The 19,332-nt window shown below is 39.7% G+C and overlaps 1 protein-coding gene across 1 annotated transcript in view; it reads left to right on the top strand.

The window, feature by feature from the left end:
- DNAH8 (dynein axonemal heavy chain 8) overlaps positions 1-19,332 on the top strand; it is a 291,803-nt gene that overhangs the window by 200,990 nt on the left and 71,481 nt on the right. The window contains exons 73-79 of the mRNA XM_057698986.1: positions 210-365; positions 4,643-4,798; positions 7,207-7,389; positions 11,607-11,712; positions 13,416-13,668; positions 13,764-13,954; positions 18,630-18,751. Coding sequence (XP_057554969.1) covers positions 210-365; positions 4,643-4,798; positions 7,207-7,389; positions 11,607-11,712; positions 13,416-13,668; positions 13,764-13,954; positions 18,630-18,751 — 1,167 coding nt within the window. The remainder of the gene's footprint in view (positions 1-209; positions 366-4,642; positions 4,799-7,206; positions 7,390-11,606; positions 11,713-13,415; positions 13,669-13,763; positions 13,955-18,629; positions 18,752-19,332) is intronic.

Here is a 19,332-nt window from a genome sequence, read left to right as displayed (position 1 = left end):
AAGATTTATTAGATGATAAATTTGTTTCTTTTAATTTGATGTCGTTCCATTCACATTTACAGACTTGGTTTTTTTTCTAGGTACCTGTTACTTAGTCTCAATGGAAAAAATGTGTCCAAATTTTAAATTGTTTTATATCGTGGCACTGTTAATTAATGAAAGCCTTCTTGTTTTCCTTTGAATGGCCACATCCATTTCCTGTTATTCAGATTGGTGAGTGGGGGCTGCAGGGATTACCAGGAGATGACCTCTCAATTCAGAATGGCATCATTGTGACAAAGGCCACCAGATATCCACTCCTTATAGACCCACAAACTCAAGGCAAAACTTGGATTAAATCAAAGGAAAAAGAAAATGACTTGCAGGTATGTACCATTTGGTGCATGGGAAAGTAATCTTGAAACCATGATGTTTTCCCACAATTTCAGTTGAATCTGTCAGTCGTAAAGTTGTCATCACTATGATCCTTGTTTGCTGATTAACACCCTTGAGTTCTGTAACAGTGATTTGGGGCAAATGCTCTGAGTATTTTCTTTTTTGTGCTCTCTCTTGATCTCACTCTCCTTCTCTCTGTCCATTTCTCTGGCTCTATTGCTTTTGCCAGTGTTGGATGTGGCCTTTATTCTGGGCCTTGAGTTTGGGCTTGTAAGAAGGTGACAAAAGTAGGACTTGTGATTCCTCAGTTTAAGGCCATTTGCTCCAACCTAGCTCAGGCACTTGGTAGAACCACATAGCATACTAGAGTCCAGTGTTGGAGTTGGATTCTGCCAAGGTGTTAATCCTAAGCTACAGGTAGACAAGGGCAGGATTCCAACATTCCTGGCTCCTTTGGAGATGTTGTTACATTGATGTTTCAATTCAGTATTACAATATGGACTATTCATTGTTTCCTAGACACTGTTCTCAGCTCCAAGCCTTCTGGATGCATAGTTTTGCTTGTACTGTGTCTGTTAACCAGAATGTCTTCTCCATCCAACTGCCCACTTTACTTCCATCCCAGATGAAAATCTTAAACATTATTCAAAGTCCACATCCAATGCTACTTTTACCCAGACTTGCCTGAGTCCCCAGCTTAATATAGCCTGTCCTGACTCCTCACACATCTTGTATTTCTGTTGTGAACTAGGAGTCTGCCTTAAATTATTGTTCTTTACGTGTTTGTCTTTTATCTCTACTGTATAATAAGCTTCTTGTTAGCCAAGTTTATGGTTTTACACCATCTTTATATTTTCTGCACAGCTCTTTATGTAGGGTAGTAATTCTGATATTTATTGAATTAAATGAATTAATCAAAGTGTGTCATCATTACAGGAAAACAGACAAACCCAGAAAAATCATGCGGTCATCTTGATAAATGCAGAAAAAGCAGTTGGTAAAACTTAACAGCTATTCATGATAAAACTTCCGGCCAACTAAGATTAGGAGAGATCTTCCTTAATCAGATAAAGAGTACTTACAAAAAGCCTACAAGAAACACCATATTTAATGGTGAAATGTTGAAAGAGTTCCTTCTGAGATCAGGGCTTTGCAGGCACGTGGACACTGCCTAGCGCTCTGGAGCACCTCAAGATGCTCCCACCTCATTAAGACTCCAGTCTATGTTTACTTAGAAAACCCAGAGAAATCCTGGGAAGGATCAGAGAGTGTAAATGGAGGGGAAGAGTGAAGGGATATGGGGTTGACGGGAACGCAGCTCCTGCGGAGCTATGTACACAGAGGTGCACGAGTGGCGTGTACCGGAGCATTCCTGCTCCTGAACTTAGCAACCTGGATCCAGCTCAGCTATGACTTGTCCCTTGCTTCCTTCCTCACTCCTCTTGTCTCCCCTGGCTGTTGATCTGCCTGCTCATCTTATTCTTATTTTTCCTGATCGTGGCTTTACCTCTCCATTTCGGCATTAAACTCATTGATAACCTTCAGTCATGTCCTTCCTGATGCAACCCCATCCCCAAAAACTTCTTGAGGAAGTAACAGAAATATGCCAGAGACATTTCCTTATTTTAAAAACCATCAACTTCTGGGATGTAAGCAAATTGAACTGCATCCTTTTTACTCAGAAAGCATTGTTTTTCTGAATATGTGGATAAGCACATGCACAGACCCACAAAAATGAAGAGAAAATGAAACAAAACTGTTATTTCTGTGCTTAGGGAGGAAGGCAAAATGAAAACGAAACGCTTTACAAATGAAAAAACGTATTTTATATGTCCAGGGCTACATTCCACCTCGGCAACTTTACCAAGGCCATCTTCAATGCCATATCCAGCACCTACAGCTCTGACTTCTAGAAAGAGTGTTCACTTAATTCCCCTTAAAGAATTCACTAACCACCTTGTAAAGACCCAGCTTCAGAATATCTGCGCAGGTGATGTAGGCTTAGTGGTGGCTACCATGTAGCATTCCTCCATGAGAAAAATCAAGTGAATTAAACCTGAAATTATGACTCCAAGATATTATTTCAAGTTTACAAAAGATGTTGAAGGTGGGTTAAAGGTAATCTTTAATAAGTTGACAATTGAAAATTATTTCTTTACGTGTATTAGTCAGGGTTTTCCAGAGAAACAGAGCTGAAAGGATATCTAGACTTAGACATATAGAAAGAGATGTATTATGAGGGATTGGCTCATGGGATTATGGAGGCTGAGAAGTCCCAGATCTGCTATCTACAAGCAGGAGCCCCAGGAAAGCCGGTGGTATAGTTCCAGTCCAAACCCTGGAGGCCTGAGAACCATGGGAGCCAACAGTGTAAGTCCCAGTCCAAGTCTGAAGTCCTGAGAGTCAGGAGCTGATGTCCAAGGGCAGGAGAAGATGAATGTCCCAGCCTAAGCAGAGAGGAAATTGGTCCTTCCTCCACCTTTTTGTTCTATTCAGGTCCTTAGTGGGTTGGATGATGCCCACCTATATGGGTGAGGGTCATCTTCTTTACTCAGTCTACAGGCTCAAATGCTAATCTCTTCCAGAAACAACTTCACCAACACACCTTAAAATAATGTTTGCCATCTATATAGTCATCCCTTAGTCCAGTCAGGTTGACACATAAAGTTAACCATCACAGGGCTTCCCTGGTGCCACAGTGTTTAAGAATCCGCCTGCCAATGCAGGGGACATAGGTTCGAGCCCTGGGCCAGGAAGATCCCACATGCCGCAGAGCAACTAAGCCCGTGCACCACATCTGCTGAGCCTGCGCCCTAGAGCCTGTGAGCCACAACTACTGAAACCCTGGTGTGTAGAGCCAGTGCTCTGCAACAAGAGAAGCCACCACAATGAGAAACCCGTGCACTGCAACGAAGAATAGCCCCCACTCTCTGCAACTAGAGAAAGCCCATGCGCAGCAACGAAGACCTAACACAGCCAAAGATAAAAAATAGAATAAAATAAATCTAAAAAAAATTAACCATCACACTTGGGAAGGACATCACAAAAATAGAGTTTGCTTTTTGGGGAATAGAGCAGGACAATTACACCTAGTCTTCTTGGGACTTCGTTTCATCTTGTTTAAATAAGCTAGTTAAAACTCTTTGTTTAGATTCATTTACCTTATCAACTCACAGTAAGGTCTTTCACAGCACATCATTTATATAAATAAAGCTATCAATCCGGGGAAAAAAATTCCTTCATGTGCAAGACTTTTTGTTTTGTTATCTCCTTTTTAACCAAAACAGGACAAAGATAGACTTATTTAATTTTTCAATTCCACATCTTTTTCTTTGCAAGTGAGAAATAATATTTAATTTCACTTTCCTAATCACTTGTTGTCCCAGTGGATCTTCCTTGCATCTTTTTTTTTTTTTTTTTTGGCCGCGTCCCATAGCTTGTGGGATCTCAGTTCTCTAACCAGGGATCGAACCCATGTCCCCTGCCATGGAAACACAGAGTCCTAACTACTGGACTGCCATCGAATTCCCTTCTTTGCGTCTTAAGACCAGCACTCACAGTAGCATAAAGGCAATAGTTGAATTCAGAGAATAGAGTATAAGAAAGTAGGGAGTTGAGGACAGTGTGTCTGTTTTAACTAATAACAAACATTGATCTAAAATTGGGGCACCCCACCAAGCATTCAGAATTCTAATTTTTTAAAAATGTAAGAATATAAATAGTTAACATATAGTCTTTTAGGTTGATTTTATGCAAAGTATCATATTACATTATGCTGTACTATTAAAGACAATACATGGATAGATCCTTGGTTTGACTCAATATATCATTTCTGACATTCCTATGCTTATTTTTTAATCACTTATTCATCTCATAGGGATCCTGAGAAGATAAGTGAGTATCACAAAAACGCAAGTTAGTTTGCTTTCTCTGAATGATCATGGCTATTAAGTTTAAAGGATTAATCCTTGATCACTTCTCTTCCATCTGCTGGAGCAGAACTCTGACCTTCCATCTAAGGAATGCCGCTTGATTCTCCCCTTTTGATCTGAGAGACCCCCATTACATACCCAGGGCTTCTACAAAGTCATGACCTACCAAGTTTTGAAAATTAATTTTTGTTCGCTACTTTTTTTATATATATAAGTAAGGCTTCCTATACAGTCCCTAGAATTCTTAGTCACTTGTCCAACATATCTCTGGTTTCCACTCAGGAACAGGCACATTCCTTGTAACATTTATATAGCAATGAACTCTTTATTTTTAGGTAACCTCTCTGAACCATAAATATTTCCGCACACACTTGGAGGACAGTCTTTCCTTGGGCCGACCCCTTCTCATTGAGGACATTCGTGAAGAGCTGGATCCAGCCCTGGATAATGTATTAGAAAAGAATTTCATTAAGTCAGGCACCACTTTCAAGGTGAGCTTCAAAAAAAGAAAAAGGAAAAAGAAACGGAAGAAAATAAAAGAACAATGGTGACATCTACTTATCTTTTTGAGCATAGCAGCGAAGACATTTTCCTTCAGGTGGTAGTATTTGATACACTGGAAAAAATTATTTCCAAACTCATATTCAGTGTTTCCTTTTTTTAAAAAAAATAGTATATAAAAAAATACAAGGGGAGAAGAGTATCTTGGTAGCAATTGTTATTTATCTGAAACTAAATAACATTTTAAGGAAAGGCATCTGATCAAAATAATAATGTATTAGTGTTACACACAAAATATGTACATTTTAACAGCTCTGAGAAAGCTGGTTTTTAAGCCATGTATACATCTATACAATAAAACCTGAGTTTCCTCACTGGATAAAATGACATTTTTAGTAAAGTCTATGGACATTGATTTTATTTCTCTCTTTATTAACTTTCAATCCAAACTCACAGACTTTGCTGGAAGCAGTAGAGTACGGTTCCCGATCATCAGTGATAACATGAATTGTTTTCAATATAAGTGTTTCTTTTTTAATTGGTTTCATTTTTTACTTTTAGGCTTCTTTGGCTTTATTGAAGGACAGCATTTCTGATTGAGATTTTTCACTTTGGACAACTTAATTTCATGAACATCAGTGAATAAGAATGCCACTTTTCTCCTTAAACAAAGAGATTTATTTAGAAAAATTTTCTTCACAATGTGAATTACTTTATATGCCATATTTAATATGCCAAAGGTTGTGTCATATCTCCATTCCTGAAGGCCTGTTAGAAGACCCAGATTCTTATCTGCGATGTGAAGGCCTTGGTGCCTTAGTGATATGGTTTTCAATCACATGCAGGGTTATGATTAATTAAAAATTTAAGTCATTTAGGGACTTCCCTGGTGGCACAGTGGTTGAGAATCTGCCTGCCAATGCAGAGGACACAGGTTCTATCCCTGATCCAGGAAGATCCCACATGCCATGGAGCAACTAAGCCCGTGCGCCACAACTACTGAGCCTGTGCTCTACAGCCCTCGAGCCACAGCTACTGAAGCCCTTGTGCCACAACTACTGAAGCCCGCATAGCTGGAGCCCATGCTCTGCAACAAGAGAAGCTACCGCAATGAGAAAACTTGAGCATTGCAACGGAGAGTAGCCCCCACTAGCGGCAACTAGAGGAAGCCTGAGTGCAGCAACAAAGCTCCGAAGCCAAAAATAAAAATAAATAAATAAATAAATAAATTTATTTAAAAAATTTGTCATTTAAAAATGTTATAATTTCCGCCTGAGTTTTAGATAGCATACCCAGTTGTGTTTTTCTTAAGATTTTTTTGATGACCATTTTTACAGTCTTTATTGAATTTGTTACAGTATTGCTTCTGTTTTTTTTATGTTTTGGTTTTTTGGCCATGAGGCATGTGGGATCTTAGCTCCCCGACCAGGGATCGAACCTACACCCACTGCATTGGAAGGTGAAGTCTTGACCACCAGGGAAGTCCCCCCAGTTGTTTTCTATTTTTTTAAGCTCTTTATTGGAATATAATTGCTTTACACTTTTATACCAGCTTTTGAGGTACACCAAAGTGAATCAGCTGTATTTATACATATATCCCCATATCCCCTCCCTCCCGTGACTCCCTCCCACTCTCCCTGTCCTGGCCCTCTAAGACATCACCCATCATCGAGTTCATCTCCCTTTGTTACACAGCAACTTCCCACTAGCTATCTGTTTTACAGTTGGTAGTGTATATATGTCTATGCTACTCTCACTTCATCCCAGCTTCCCCTTCGCCCCCCGCCCCCCCAACCCCATGTCCTCCAGTCCATTCTCTGCATCTGCATCCTTATTCTTGCCCTGTCACTGGGTTCATCAGTACCATTTTTTTTTTTTTAAGATTCCATATATATGAGTTAGCATACTGAAAATTGTAGTGTTTAAGACGTGTTATTTTGGGGGGGGGGAGTTGGCATTTTTTCCTCTGAAAATTTCATTAACCCTTTCTCTTGTCAAATGTGCTTCAGGTATGACTGTGAAATGCAAAAATAAATAACACTTCTTATAAACACAAGAGATTTCCATAGCAGGAAACAATTTCCTCAGGTGGGAAACAACAGTCAACTATGAGACACGTCTGAGTTTTCCTTTTTTCAGCATTTATTTTGGATAAATTTTTCATTTAGTTTGCTTGGTGTCATGGCTAAAAACATTTTTAGGCAGGGCCACAAGTCTAAATTATTCTAAAGAAATAGGCTTTATTATTTAAGATCAGTGATTAAAATTTTACAACTGATTGTTGTAATTCGTTCAAGTTTCACTGCATTGACCTTTGGTAAATTCTCTCCTAAACTGAACCCAAATTCCTTGTCTTGTTCTTTAAGCTGTTTGTAATTTAATATTTGAATTGATGTAGGTGAAAGTCGGTGATAAGGAATGTGATATCATGGATACATTTAAACTTTATATTACGACAAAGTTACCAAACCCTGCCTTTACCCCTGAGATCAATGCTAAAACGTCAGTCATTGATTTTACTGTGACCATGAAAGGACTTGAGAACCAGTTACTAAGGAGGGTAATTCTAACAGAGAAACAGGTAATAAATTCTCGAGGTAAAGAACTTCTACTTAAAATAAATTATAACAAATGTTTTAAATGTATTGAGAAACTGTTGAGTATATGGAAAAGAAAAAATTAAGCAAATCGTATTTACCTTTGTTAGCATAAATATTTGTTTTGTAGTATCAAGTCCTATTGAGAAATCATGTAACTCACCTCTCCTCCAACCCTAAAAGCACACATGCACACACACACCACTCTTTATAATTCTAGCTTTAAAACTTTGGGTATGTTGACTTTTATATCTATAGCCCTATGGATGAATAGTCTTGGATACACCTGGAAAAGTCAATAAAATAATGATCCTGGAAAAAAAGAAATTGCTCTGAATGAATATTATTACAACTGTAGTAGTTTCAACTACTACACTGCAATAGTAATTGATAGTACTTGATTATAATTGATAATACAACTATTTAATAAGCTAATGATATAGGGAGCCATACTTTTAATTAAATGAAATTTGCGTTGAAGCAGAGAAGTTAAGTGTAATTGAGGTTTCTGATAAAACGGAAAAACTTAAGGCTAGAAGATTTTTAGAGACTGATAGAAGATTAAACTAAGTTTTAAGATAAAGCTCAGAAAACATTAAATTTTATGTATAAAATATAATTTTATTTATTTTTTTAAATTAATTAACTTGTTTATTTGGTTGCACCGGGTCTTAATTGTGGCAGGTGGGCTCTTTAATTGCGGCATGTGGGCACCTTAGTTGTGGCATGCATATTCTTAGTTGTGGCATGCATGTGGGATCTCGTTCCCTGACCAAAGATCGAACCAGGGCCCCCTGCATTAGGAGCACGGAGACTTAACCACTGCGCCACCAGGGAAGTCCCAAAATATAATTTTATATATTTGCATTGTATAAAGTATATTTACATAAAGTCTGAGAAAGTTTATATTTGCTAGAATATAATTAACTTTAGTATTAAGATTTCAAGGAAAAGACAAGGTTAGAAATAATAAGACCAGAGATGCTTAAAATGGGAGGGTGAGAAAAAAAAATGGCAGAAGAAGACTTAAGGAAAGAGGAAAGGAACAGATATGAACAGATGGCTACAAATACAGAGGAAAGATTCAAAAAAGGAAAGAGAAATGATACTAACACCAAAGAAATAGAGAGCTCAATAAAATAAGAAGTAAAATGCTACCTGGTTAATAAGAAATGGCTAACTTGGGGTAGGCCCTTGAAAGGCAGCCAGTCTGGTGGGGTGAAAGGGGCCCATTTCCAGCTTCTACCCTCATTAGCTGTTTGATCTTAGTTTTCAGCAAACTGCCCAGATTTCTTATGCAATCCAGAAAGGGAATCATCTCTCTTCCACAGTCTGGCAGAGAGCATGAACCCCTCAATTCACTGCCTCCATCACCTCTTAGGGCCACATGGTGTCAACCGTTAAAAATTAGTCCCTCCTACTTGATCTCCCTGATGCTGTTAGTCTGTTCTGAGATGGTACTCGTTGGTCTAGATCCCCCATGCAGGCTACACTAACTTCCGTAAGGCAGGCCACACCACCATCTAAGGTACACTCCACGTTCCCCGAATGGGCCCTATGCCCACTCTTCTAGGCCTTAGCTTCCTCTTCAAGAGATGTGCTAGGATGCTAACACCAGCCTTGCTGGAGAATACAAAATGCATACTTAGTCTGCAGGAGGACATCCTGCTTTAACCCTCCTAACAATCCTGCTCTTACACCCCCATTTTACAGATGAACAAATGGAGACGAGGGAGAATAAGGTCTTAACCCATAAGAGCACATGGACTTTTCATCTTGCCAAGCCTTGCAGATAAGCTCTATAGGTCATGCTGTAAAACTCACAGGTGTCCACTCTGCCATGATGCTTGTTTTTGCATATCATACTGAAAAGGATGCTAACATGATTTCACTGTGTCCACGTATTTCTGTACTGCCACCCAGGGGTGACTGTTTTAATGAAGGCAGTTCATTAGCTATTTGCTGCAAATACAGTCATGATCTTCACTACTACCCCATCAAATACTGCAAACTGCTAGTACAATGGCAGTATACTAGTCTTAGAGTTGGGGGACAAGAGTATTAGTCTCGTCTCTGCTAGAAACTAGCTGTGTGTATTATATTGCGCTGTTATTTGTAGTTAATAGTTCTGAGTCCTGTTTCCCCAGATGTAAAATGAAGTTGTTGAACTAAATTCAGTACAGTTCAATTTAACAAATATTTATTAGGTTGAATCCCTTCTCTGCAAAGCTTCAAGATAAGTGCTGTCAAGAATACAAAAATGGGGACTTCCGAGGTGGTACAGTGGTTAAGAATCCACCTGTCAATGCAAGGGACTTGGGTTTGATCCCTGCTGCAGGAAGATCCCACATGCTGAGGAGCAACTAAGTTAGTGCACCAAGAAAAAAGACTTAATGCAGCCAATAAATAAAAAATAATTAATTAATTAAAAAAAAAAGAATACAAAAATGGGACTTCCCTGGTGGTCCAGTGGTAAGGAATCCAGCTTCATCCAGGGGATACAGGTTTGATCCCTGGTCAGGGAACTAAGATCCCACATGCCTAGGGACAACTAAGCCTGCAGGTCACAACTACAGAACTCTTGTACCTCAACTAGAGAGCCTGAGTGCTGCAAACTACAGAGCCCATGCACCCTGGAGCCACGTGCCACAACTAGGGATGAGAAAACCTTCGCGCCACAACTAGAGAGAAGGCTGTGCACCGCAACGAAGAGCCCGCATGCCTTAACGAAGATCACACATGCCGCAACTAAGACCTGATGCAGCCAAATAAATAAATAAATAATTTTTAAAAAAGAATACAAAAATGAATAGGAGATAAACAACAAGGTCATACTGTATAGCAGAGAACTATATTCAATACCCTACGATAAACCATAATGGAAAAGAATATAAAAAAGAATGTATACATATGTATAACTGAATCACTTTGCTGTACAACAGTAATTAACACAACATTGTAAATCAACTACACTTCAATTTTAAAAAATGAATAGGACAAGTTCTTGCCCTGTAGATGCACAGAATCTAGTTGGAGGGATATAGCCTACACATAGATTGTGATGCAAGTCATAGTAGATGTTCAGATGAATGTTGTGCTGTGGGTTTTAATTGACAAATTGGTTTAGGAAGACTTCCTGAAAGTGGTGCTGTTTCTGTAGCAGTTTTTCAAGAAACTTTCTCAAATAATTAGTTTAAAAACACATTTTAAAATACAGTTCTAAGCACTGTGTGATTCTGTATAAGATCGAAAAAGAATCTTGTAAAGAATGCTTTTGAGAGTATTTAACTTACTCTGCATTTAGCAAGAGTATTATATCCATGTTATTGATAAATTTTCTGAAGTTGAAAATTGCACTATGGTTGTATAAAGAGAATGTCCTGTTGCCCAGGAGATGTGTTAAAAGTTTTTACAAAGGATCGTGACACCTGCAAACAGTTCAGCAGTAATGATAATAACAATACTGATAATAAGTATTATATATAGAGAAATAGTGGTAAAGCAAAATGTCATTTGATGAATCTAGGCGAGGGGTATATGTGAGTTCATTGTACCAGTCTTACAACTTTTCTGAAAGTTTGAAATTTTTTTCAAAGTATGATTTTGAGAATACATCATTTATGTAGGAAAAAATATACCTTCCAAACATCCAGTTTAGCTCCTCTGGTAGAAGGAGATGCAAAACAATGGAAAAGTGGATTTATATTGGCAACTGACTATGTCCAGCCAGGTACCTGGTGTTCCTACAGTCAGGTCCCAACTCAGGAGCTCCATTTGGCTTGAAGAGCCCCTCAATTTCTCGATATTAATGCCTCTTTGTTTCTACCCCTTCTGACTGCAAATCAAGAAGTTCGCATTTCTCACCAAGGCAGTGTGTGGGAACGGGGCCAAGCGAATGGGACATTCTAATTTAAATAAATTTAGAGCTGGGATGAGAGCTGGGCAAAATTATTTTAGCAGGGTTACCTCATGCATGCCAGTGTACGTGCTATGGAAACAATGCTAGTGGCTGTAATTTTTTTTAAACGGTCCAGAGAAACAAAAATACAGATAGATAGATTTGACTAACAATAGTGTCATCTGAATGGCGCTTTGGTTTAAACTTTTAAAAATGAATAATAAACACTAGTAGGTTGAATTTGCCATAATAACTGTAATTACAGTTCTGATGTTATTTTTTTGTTTTTGTTTTTAATAACAGGAGCTAGAGTCTGAGAGGGTTAAACTTTTGGAGGATGTGACTTTTAATAAGCGCAAGATGAAGGAACTTGAGGATAACCTACTCTTCAAATTAAGTGCTACAAAAGGTGTTGTGTTATTAAGAAATAATCCCATAATGGATTGTGAATAAGGATTTCTTGTACTCTCTTTTCAGTGCTCTCATGATTACAGGTGTTAGGAAACAGTTGAGTTATCAGTGCAAAAACAAGCGAGGCAATTTCCTTCTAGACATTACAGAGGGACCGCAGAGAATCTGATTTTTGAGTTACCAACCGGCATCTGAGCATTTGATAATAACACAGTTTTCTTGATGTAATTGCTCTCTCCTGAGAAAAATAAGGGCTCCCGATAGAGCTAGGTAACTCATAATAGGCTAATTTGCTTGCTCAAAGGAAACTAATGTGCTCAATCTATTTTTTGTTTTTTAGACCGACTCTTTGATGTGGTGTTGAAATGCAGTTGCCACAATGGGTTATGATATGTGTAATCTTGTCAGAGACACTTGAACAGCCAAGGCTTAGTCAACTCTGGCCTTGACTTGATCTCCCCCTTAGAACTCAGTAATAGGTTCTCCTCTGGGCAGTCAGATCATTGTACCACCCCCTGATTTGGGGATATATTTTTCTGTAGTAGGCAAATTACAGCAACCTAAATTGTACCACCCATTAGCAATCTAATAATGAGTGCGTCCCAAAAGCACTTTAACCCTTGGATACAAAAACAAACAAACAAACAAAAACCTCACAAAACTTAAACTCCCAGAGGTACATTTAGTGTTACTCTCACATCAGTCTCTAGCAGTTTAAGGTGACCTCCTGGAAAAGGCCTTTTATCTGCCTTAATTGCACTGCTCTGCTGACAAAGTTGTCTGTCTCTTGGTCCGTGACTTGTTCCAGCCATTTGGATACCTCTAGGCATTGTAAATATTACCAAGGAGGACTGACTGAGGGCTCCCCCCCGATCCAGCCAAGAATGTGGGGTTAGTCACAATTTGGACTTCCCTAGCAGATTAGCGTGCCCATCAGAGCAACTAACTCAGCACCTTCCAGTAGCATCCACCTGCTTCTAGGTAGGCCAGAGCACCGCTCCCGGCAGATACCTTGCTATTAGCTCAGCACCTCCAGAGCATCTTTCTACCTTAAAATTGAGTGTACTGTCATAGACATGTTATGTCTGTTAAAAACAATAATGATGGGTAAAACTAAAAATAAAATTAGGATTTTTATTCCTGGTTAGACACTTCTGCTGTCTCCTAACTTGTTAGAGACATAGAAGGACCAGAGTTCTCAGTGTCAAGGACTGTTGAACTAAAGCAGAAATAGAGAAAGTACGATTCACCTGCAAGCTGGTGTGTAACATTCGGGTGAATTTGCACTGTGAGACAAGTGGGAAGGAAAAGCCCGTGATACCAGGAGGAGAAGCATCATGATGATAATGGATGTGAAAGCCACGTCACATAGGAACAGCTGAAACCACTGGGATGGAGGAAGATGTGAATTTTGTTCCGATGTTTGAGGACCAGACTTGTGGGCTATCTTGAGAATCGCCTTTTGAAGGTTTTCAGGCAGAGTGGGGGATAACCCCTTGGCAGGAACGTTTAGAACGGATTCAGGCATCGGATGGGTGCCTTGTTGGACTAGAAGGCTTTCAGTGTCTTAAGATTCTGCCCTTCCACCCTGTGCGCTTTGAAGAAGTCAAGTTGAAAATTAAGGGGTGATTTCAGAAGTGATGCATCTTGCTTTGCAGTTTTCCTGCCTTGTGTTCCACAGCTTTCCTGTTTGGTTTTTAGGTTCCTTGGTAGATGACGAATCTCTCATCGGTGTCCTCCACACCACCAAGCAGACAGCCGCTGAAGTAAGTGAAAAACTACACGTGGCGGCGGAAACAGAGATCAAGATTAACACGGCCCAGGAGGAGTTCCGGCCCGCGGCCACCCGCGGCAGCATCCTCTACTTTCTCATCACAGAGATGAGCATGGTCAACATCATGTACCAGACCTCTCTGGCCCAGTTCTTGAAGTTATTTGACCAGTCCATGGCCAGGTGGGGCCTCACTACCTTCCCCACAAAATTTTGTGTGTATTCCTACTCTCTTAGAAGTGGACTTTTACTTCTTTGATTTTTAAAACCTGTTACAGGTCTGAGAAGTCTCCACTGCCTCAAAAGAGAATTACAAATATTATTGAGTATCTGACATATGAAGTTTTTACATATTCTGTCAGAGGCTTGTACGAGAACCACAAGTTCCTCTTTGTACTCCTCATGACCTTAAAGATCGATCTTCAGAGAGGAACAGTGAAGCACAGGGAGTTTCAGGCTCTCATTAAAGGTGAGGGGTTTGGTATATGGATGTGCTATGTAAATGAGATTGCTTTAGATAAGCTCTTTGATGTCCTGTAGACCTATTCTTATAATACACAGAGGAATTACGTTCTAATGGAAGTGAAGTTCTTTATTTATACCTCTCCTCCCACCCACCCCCACCCCCCGGTTTCCATTCATTTTGCTCTGGTTACTCAAGATGATTTATTTCTGGTCTGTGTTAACTCTGTGATTTCTTAGTTATGTAATTACATTACATCTGAGCATTGTTGCTCATGATTAGGCGACCCAAATGCCAAAGGGGAGGATAGTGATTCAGGTGACGAGCTTTCTACTGCAAGAGAGCAATTCCTTAAGCAAGGGCTTATAATGACATTTAAGACTGTAAGAAAAAGCACACTTGTATTTTATATTTGAAGTGAACCCTATTCATTGTTTATCTCCATGTTAAAAGTATAATTAAAGAGAGAAAAGAGTGGTACTTTCATTCAATTCAGTTAAACAGGTATTTGTTGAGCACATACTATGTAAACCTGCCATACTGGTGGTTGAAATACAAGGATAAACCAGATATTGATTTAAAAGAAATGTCTCATAATTCAGATAATTTAAAAAAAACTGCAAAATAAGGCAGAATAATCTGTATTATAAGAGAGCTGAAAACAAAGTGTTATGTCTAAAAGGAGGGAGAGGCAGAGATTACATGTGGTTGGTGAGATCAAGAAAACCTCCTTGGAAGATATGCCTTTGTAGGTTAAGCAATGAACTTTTCAGGTTGTTTGATACATGGGGAAAATGGTCCAATCTTTTTCTTTTCTCCTTCCCTCCTTCCCTCCTTCCTTCCTTCCTTCCTTCCTTCCTTCCTTCCTTCCTTCCTCCCTCCCTCCCTCCCTCCCTCCCTCCCTCCCTCCCTCTCTCTCTCTCTCTCTTTCTTTCTTTCTTTCTTTCTTTCTTTTTTGCTCTTTATAAGTAGTTAAATAAATCATCTTCTGGCTGCCCTTCTCCCCCCAAAGAAGAAAGTGGCATTTGAAATGGACCTTGAATGGTAGGTAGAAATGAAGAAAACTTCCATGCTAAGACAGAACAGATGGAAAAGAAATGAGTGGAGTATGTAAATTGGTGAGCCTTGGTTCCTAGAGGAAGGATTTCTTGATCTGGTAAGAAATAAAGAGTTGTGTAAGGTGGTGATGTGATCCTTTTATTGTTTTTTAGGAAGGTTACCTTGGCAGATGTGTAGGATTAGAGAAGAGTGGTTCGAGGGAGTCTGTTATAAGCTTCCCAACCACAGGAAGTGCATTCCCATCCTAGGGTGAAGACAGTGGGAATATAAAGGAGGACACAGATATGAAAGATCATGAAAGTAAAATGGCAAAGGACTGGGTGTAAGAGCCAAGAGAGGGTCAGAAATTAGTCTAAGATTTGTGTTCTGTGCAAAGGTTTCTGGTCTAGATGGTTAAAAGAGGAGCTAGTTTGAGAAGTGTCAGAGTCAGGGCATAATGAATGTGATTTGGGGACCTAGTTTTAGTCAGGATAGATCAGGTTTTGTTGCCATAAAAACAATCCCCAAATTTCAGCACAACAAAAGTATACTTCTCCTTTACTCTCTATCCGACCTGGTTGTCATGGTCACCCAGGAATCCAAATTGCTTCCATAATCACTATGGAAGAGGGACGGGATGTGGCAAATTGTGTGCTGGCTTTTAAAGGTTACCCCACAAGTGACACGTGTCAGGCTCCTATTTCATTAGCCAAAGTAAGATGCATGGCCACATCTAAATTCAGAGACAGCAGGCAAGTGCGTTCTGTCCAGAGCCACGTCCAGCATGGAAGCTGCATCATAGCATTGGTGGAAGGTAGTGGATAGATGGATAAGCTGAGGTTTGGCAGGCAGGAATGTGGACGTGAAAAAGTGGAGAGGGCTGGTGCACAGCGGGGGCCTGGGGTTCAAACCAAGAAGTTTCTGGACAGGGAACTTTGCAACTAGCGATAGATTACCAGCCTCTGTGGACAGCAGCCTCATGCCCCCATCGATCAGACAGGACTTGTCATGGCTCAGAGGATCCCAGCCTGCAACTGAGACAGTTGAAACTCAGGCGGAAGCATGTAGTTCTGAGGCATCCTCCCCAGCAAGACACAAACCCACTCCACCTCACCTCTCCCTGCCTAGCACACCCAGCCAAGCCAGAGCTATTCCCTGAAATAGACCTGATTCTTCCAGACAAAGTCTTTAAATAAGAGGAGACCGAGAAACACAGCAACACAGTGGGGAGGGAATTTGTGAGGAGGATTTGATTTGTCACAGCAAAATAAAAAAGGCTGTACATCTGAGCTGTGGTTAGAGCACATCTGTGACCCCATTTCGTAAAACCAGAGACTCATGGAGAACCAGATTGTATAGGGTCAGGAGAGTCAGTACGAGGAGTTTGGATTTAGTTTAGTTGGCGATAGGGAGCCATCAAATGTTTTATGAGCAGGGAAGTAGCATGAAAAGAACAATGCTTTAGATGATTAATTTGGGATTTTATGATAGGTGGATTGTCAGAAGTACAGTCAGCACAGCACAGTAAAAAGAGTTAAAAAAAATCAAAACTGGTTGATTGTACAGTTTGTATTAGTTTCGAACTGGCTTACAGTTTGACCAAATTATTTTTTAAAAGATGGCAGGACTTTGTTTTTAATGTTTTTTTTTTTACAAAGTTAACAAATATGGCCCTTAGATCATTGATATTTTTATCGTTTTGAAGTCAATACTTAGGGGGAAAGAAGAAAGACATTTATTATAGGAGAAATGTTTGATTTCCCAAGAGTAACCGTTCCTTTGTATTAAATCCTACTTGTTTTCTGCAATATTTGAAAGTGCCTTTGACTTTCTTCTTCAACCGAGAATGTCAGAACACTTTGAAAAATGAAACAGATACCAGGGGCAATCCTGCATTGTAGAGTAATTGATATACCTGTTTCCCCTGCCTGGTTACTTTAGAAAGATATCATCTTTCTTCTGTTGTAAACCATGGACAAAAAGACACCTTAGGGGGTCTTCTCTTGCCTTCCAGGTTGGATTGGACCTGAGCCTTCCAAAACAGAGTGTTAATGTCAAAATAATAGCTAATGATTGCACAGTGCTTACTTTGGGCCACGACTGTTGTTAGCTTTCTACATACATTAATTTATTTAATCTTTACAGCAATCAATCTGATGGATTCTACTATTACACTCATTTGACTGAAGAGAGAACTGAGGGAAATTGAGTTCTTCGTCCAAATTTATGCAGCTAGCAAGTGGCAGAGCCAGGATATTTGGGGGAATAGGATGGGCTGTGATTGTTCTGGGTTAGTGTAGGTGCGTGATATGTTGGAAACACTGATGTAGCTTAAATGTCTTCTCCTGATGTCTTTGAGGTATATGGTTACATGAAATCATTTTTTGTGGGGAAACAGCCAGGAAGAAAAGGTGCCCATCTATCTCCATGTTAAAGGAGAGAATCCCATAAATCTGCAGATGACTTTCTCTAGGGCTTGCTTCTGCTATGGTAAACTCAGTGTTAGCAGAAATGATGCTAGAATAAGTTTTTCTCTTCTGTCTGGTTGCTGTAGGAGGGGAGTGGGAGGAAGGTCTATAGGTTCTAAAGGTGTTGTGGCACTCAGAGCCCCTGACTCCACGGTGGGGCAAAGGGGTTTACACGAAAGGTGTACTTCAGCTTGTTCACCTTCTCAGGAAGGTGCTGGATGGGAGAGCGGAGACCTGTAGTCCCCTCCACTCGCCACCTCCCCTGTTTTTGTCCCCAGGTTGATAAGTGAAGTGGAGGGATTTGATGAGTTCTTCAGAGGGATTATAGGATTTAAAAGTTCAAGAACCACTGTTTTGCATACATATGGATTAAACAACAGAGCTGAAATTATTATGATAAGACACTGCTAAAGACATGCATTAGAGGAATTTTGAAACTGCAAGTATAATCACACATCTTGGTGGAGACTGTCACATTGAATGTGCTCATTTGACTTGTGATTTGCTTCAAAGTATGATCCAGTGCTATCACTCACATTCTCCACTAGACTTGGTGAAAGCAGGAGTCTTCTTTGGTTTCCTCTGCTTTATCCCCAGTGCCTGGAATATGCCGGATACATAGAGGTGGCTCAGTGAATATTTGTTGAATAAATGAATGAATAAATGATTTGAACATTAATTACCCCCTTAAAAACCCACAGATGTAGCATACTCCTCTCTTCCTCTTTCCCTTCCTCCCTTCATCTATCCATTTATCCATCTTTTTGACCTGATAAAAAATATTTCAGTAGTATTGAATATCAAAGTTCTGGAGGAGTGATGACTAAGAAGTGATTTTTAAAATCACACATGAAAAGATCAACCTATTCACTGATATCAAAATTATAAATTTCAGGTAGTTAAACAACAAAAAGGCAAACATCTGCAACCACCTGAGAAAAATTCTTTATAGGGAAAAATGACGGGGAGTTGCTATGTGTATAAGATGGTATAAATCACTAAGACTTGAAGGAACTGTACCCAAAAAAGATAACCACATTTTCCGTAATGTGATTATTTTTCAATTCTCCCATTTTTGTGTGTGATATGATTATCTAGTTTTTTATTATTTGGAAAATAAATTTCTAAAGAATGGGGCACAAGCTGACCTGATTCCCTCTGACGCCTTTCCCCAGGGGGAGCAGCTCTGGATCTCAAAGCCTGCCCTCCCAAACCGTTTCGCTGGATCCTTGATATGACATGGCTGAATCTTGTGGAACTGAGTAAACTTCCCCAATTTGCAGAAATTATGAACCAGGTAATAAAGCGCTGGAAAAAAGTACGGATGTGTAAACCCAAACACACCTGGCCCATTTAAACTGGGGCCTCCTGGTGAAAAACCCTTCACCTGGAAGAGTTGACACAACAGTAGTGCAGTTTTAGGGCACTGTGGCTCTCCTGGGGGGGCCTGGTGGGTAGGCAGTGGACAGAAGAATATCCCAAGGAACCTTTTCACAGGTGCAGGCACCTGTCTTTTCCTTCTGTGTGGTGGGCATGGATCATTTATAATCTGCTTGAGTTGCTGTCGGAATCAGAACCCTTTTCTTCTGGGTGGGTGGATCCTTTTATTGTAGACTCTTGATGTTTTCACCTTTTTTACTTCCTCTGCCTATGAGTAAATAATTTGTGCAAGTCAAGAGGTTGAGGTCCTTTTTTAAAAAATCAGTCATTTCAGTGGTAAAAATATTTATAAAATTGTGAAGTTGTAATGGTGAACATGGTGAAAGAGGCCCTGATTTACCTGTTGTTTTTCTTATTTGAAAACGTAAATTGGTTATTGTGGATTAGTTGTTGATTCAGCTCTCATGGGAAAACAATTATGCAACTCAGAATAAAGAC

Source organism: Hippopotamus amphibius, chromosome 11 (genome assembly GCF_030028045.1).
Source record: "Hippopotamus amphibius kiboko isolate mHipAmp2 chromosome 11, mHipAmp2.hap2, whole genome shotgun sequence".
In the NCBI taxonomy this organism is placed as follows: domain Eukaryota; kingdom Metazoa; phylum Chordata; class Mammalia; order Artiodactyla; family Hippopotamidae; genus Hippopotamus; species Hippopotamus amphibius.
This window is presented reverse-complemented; position numbering and strand designations above follow the sequence as displayed.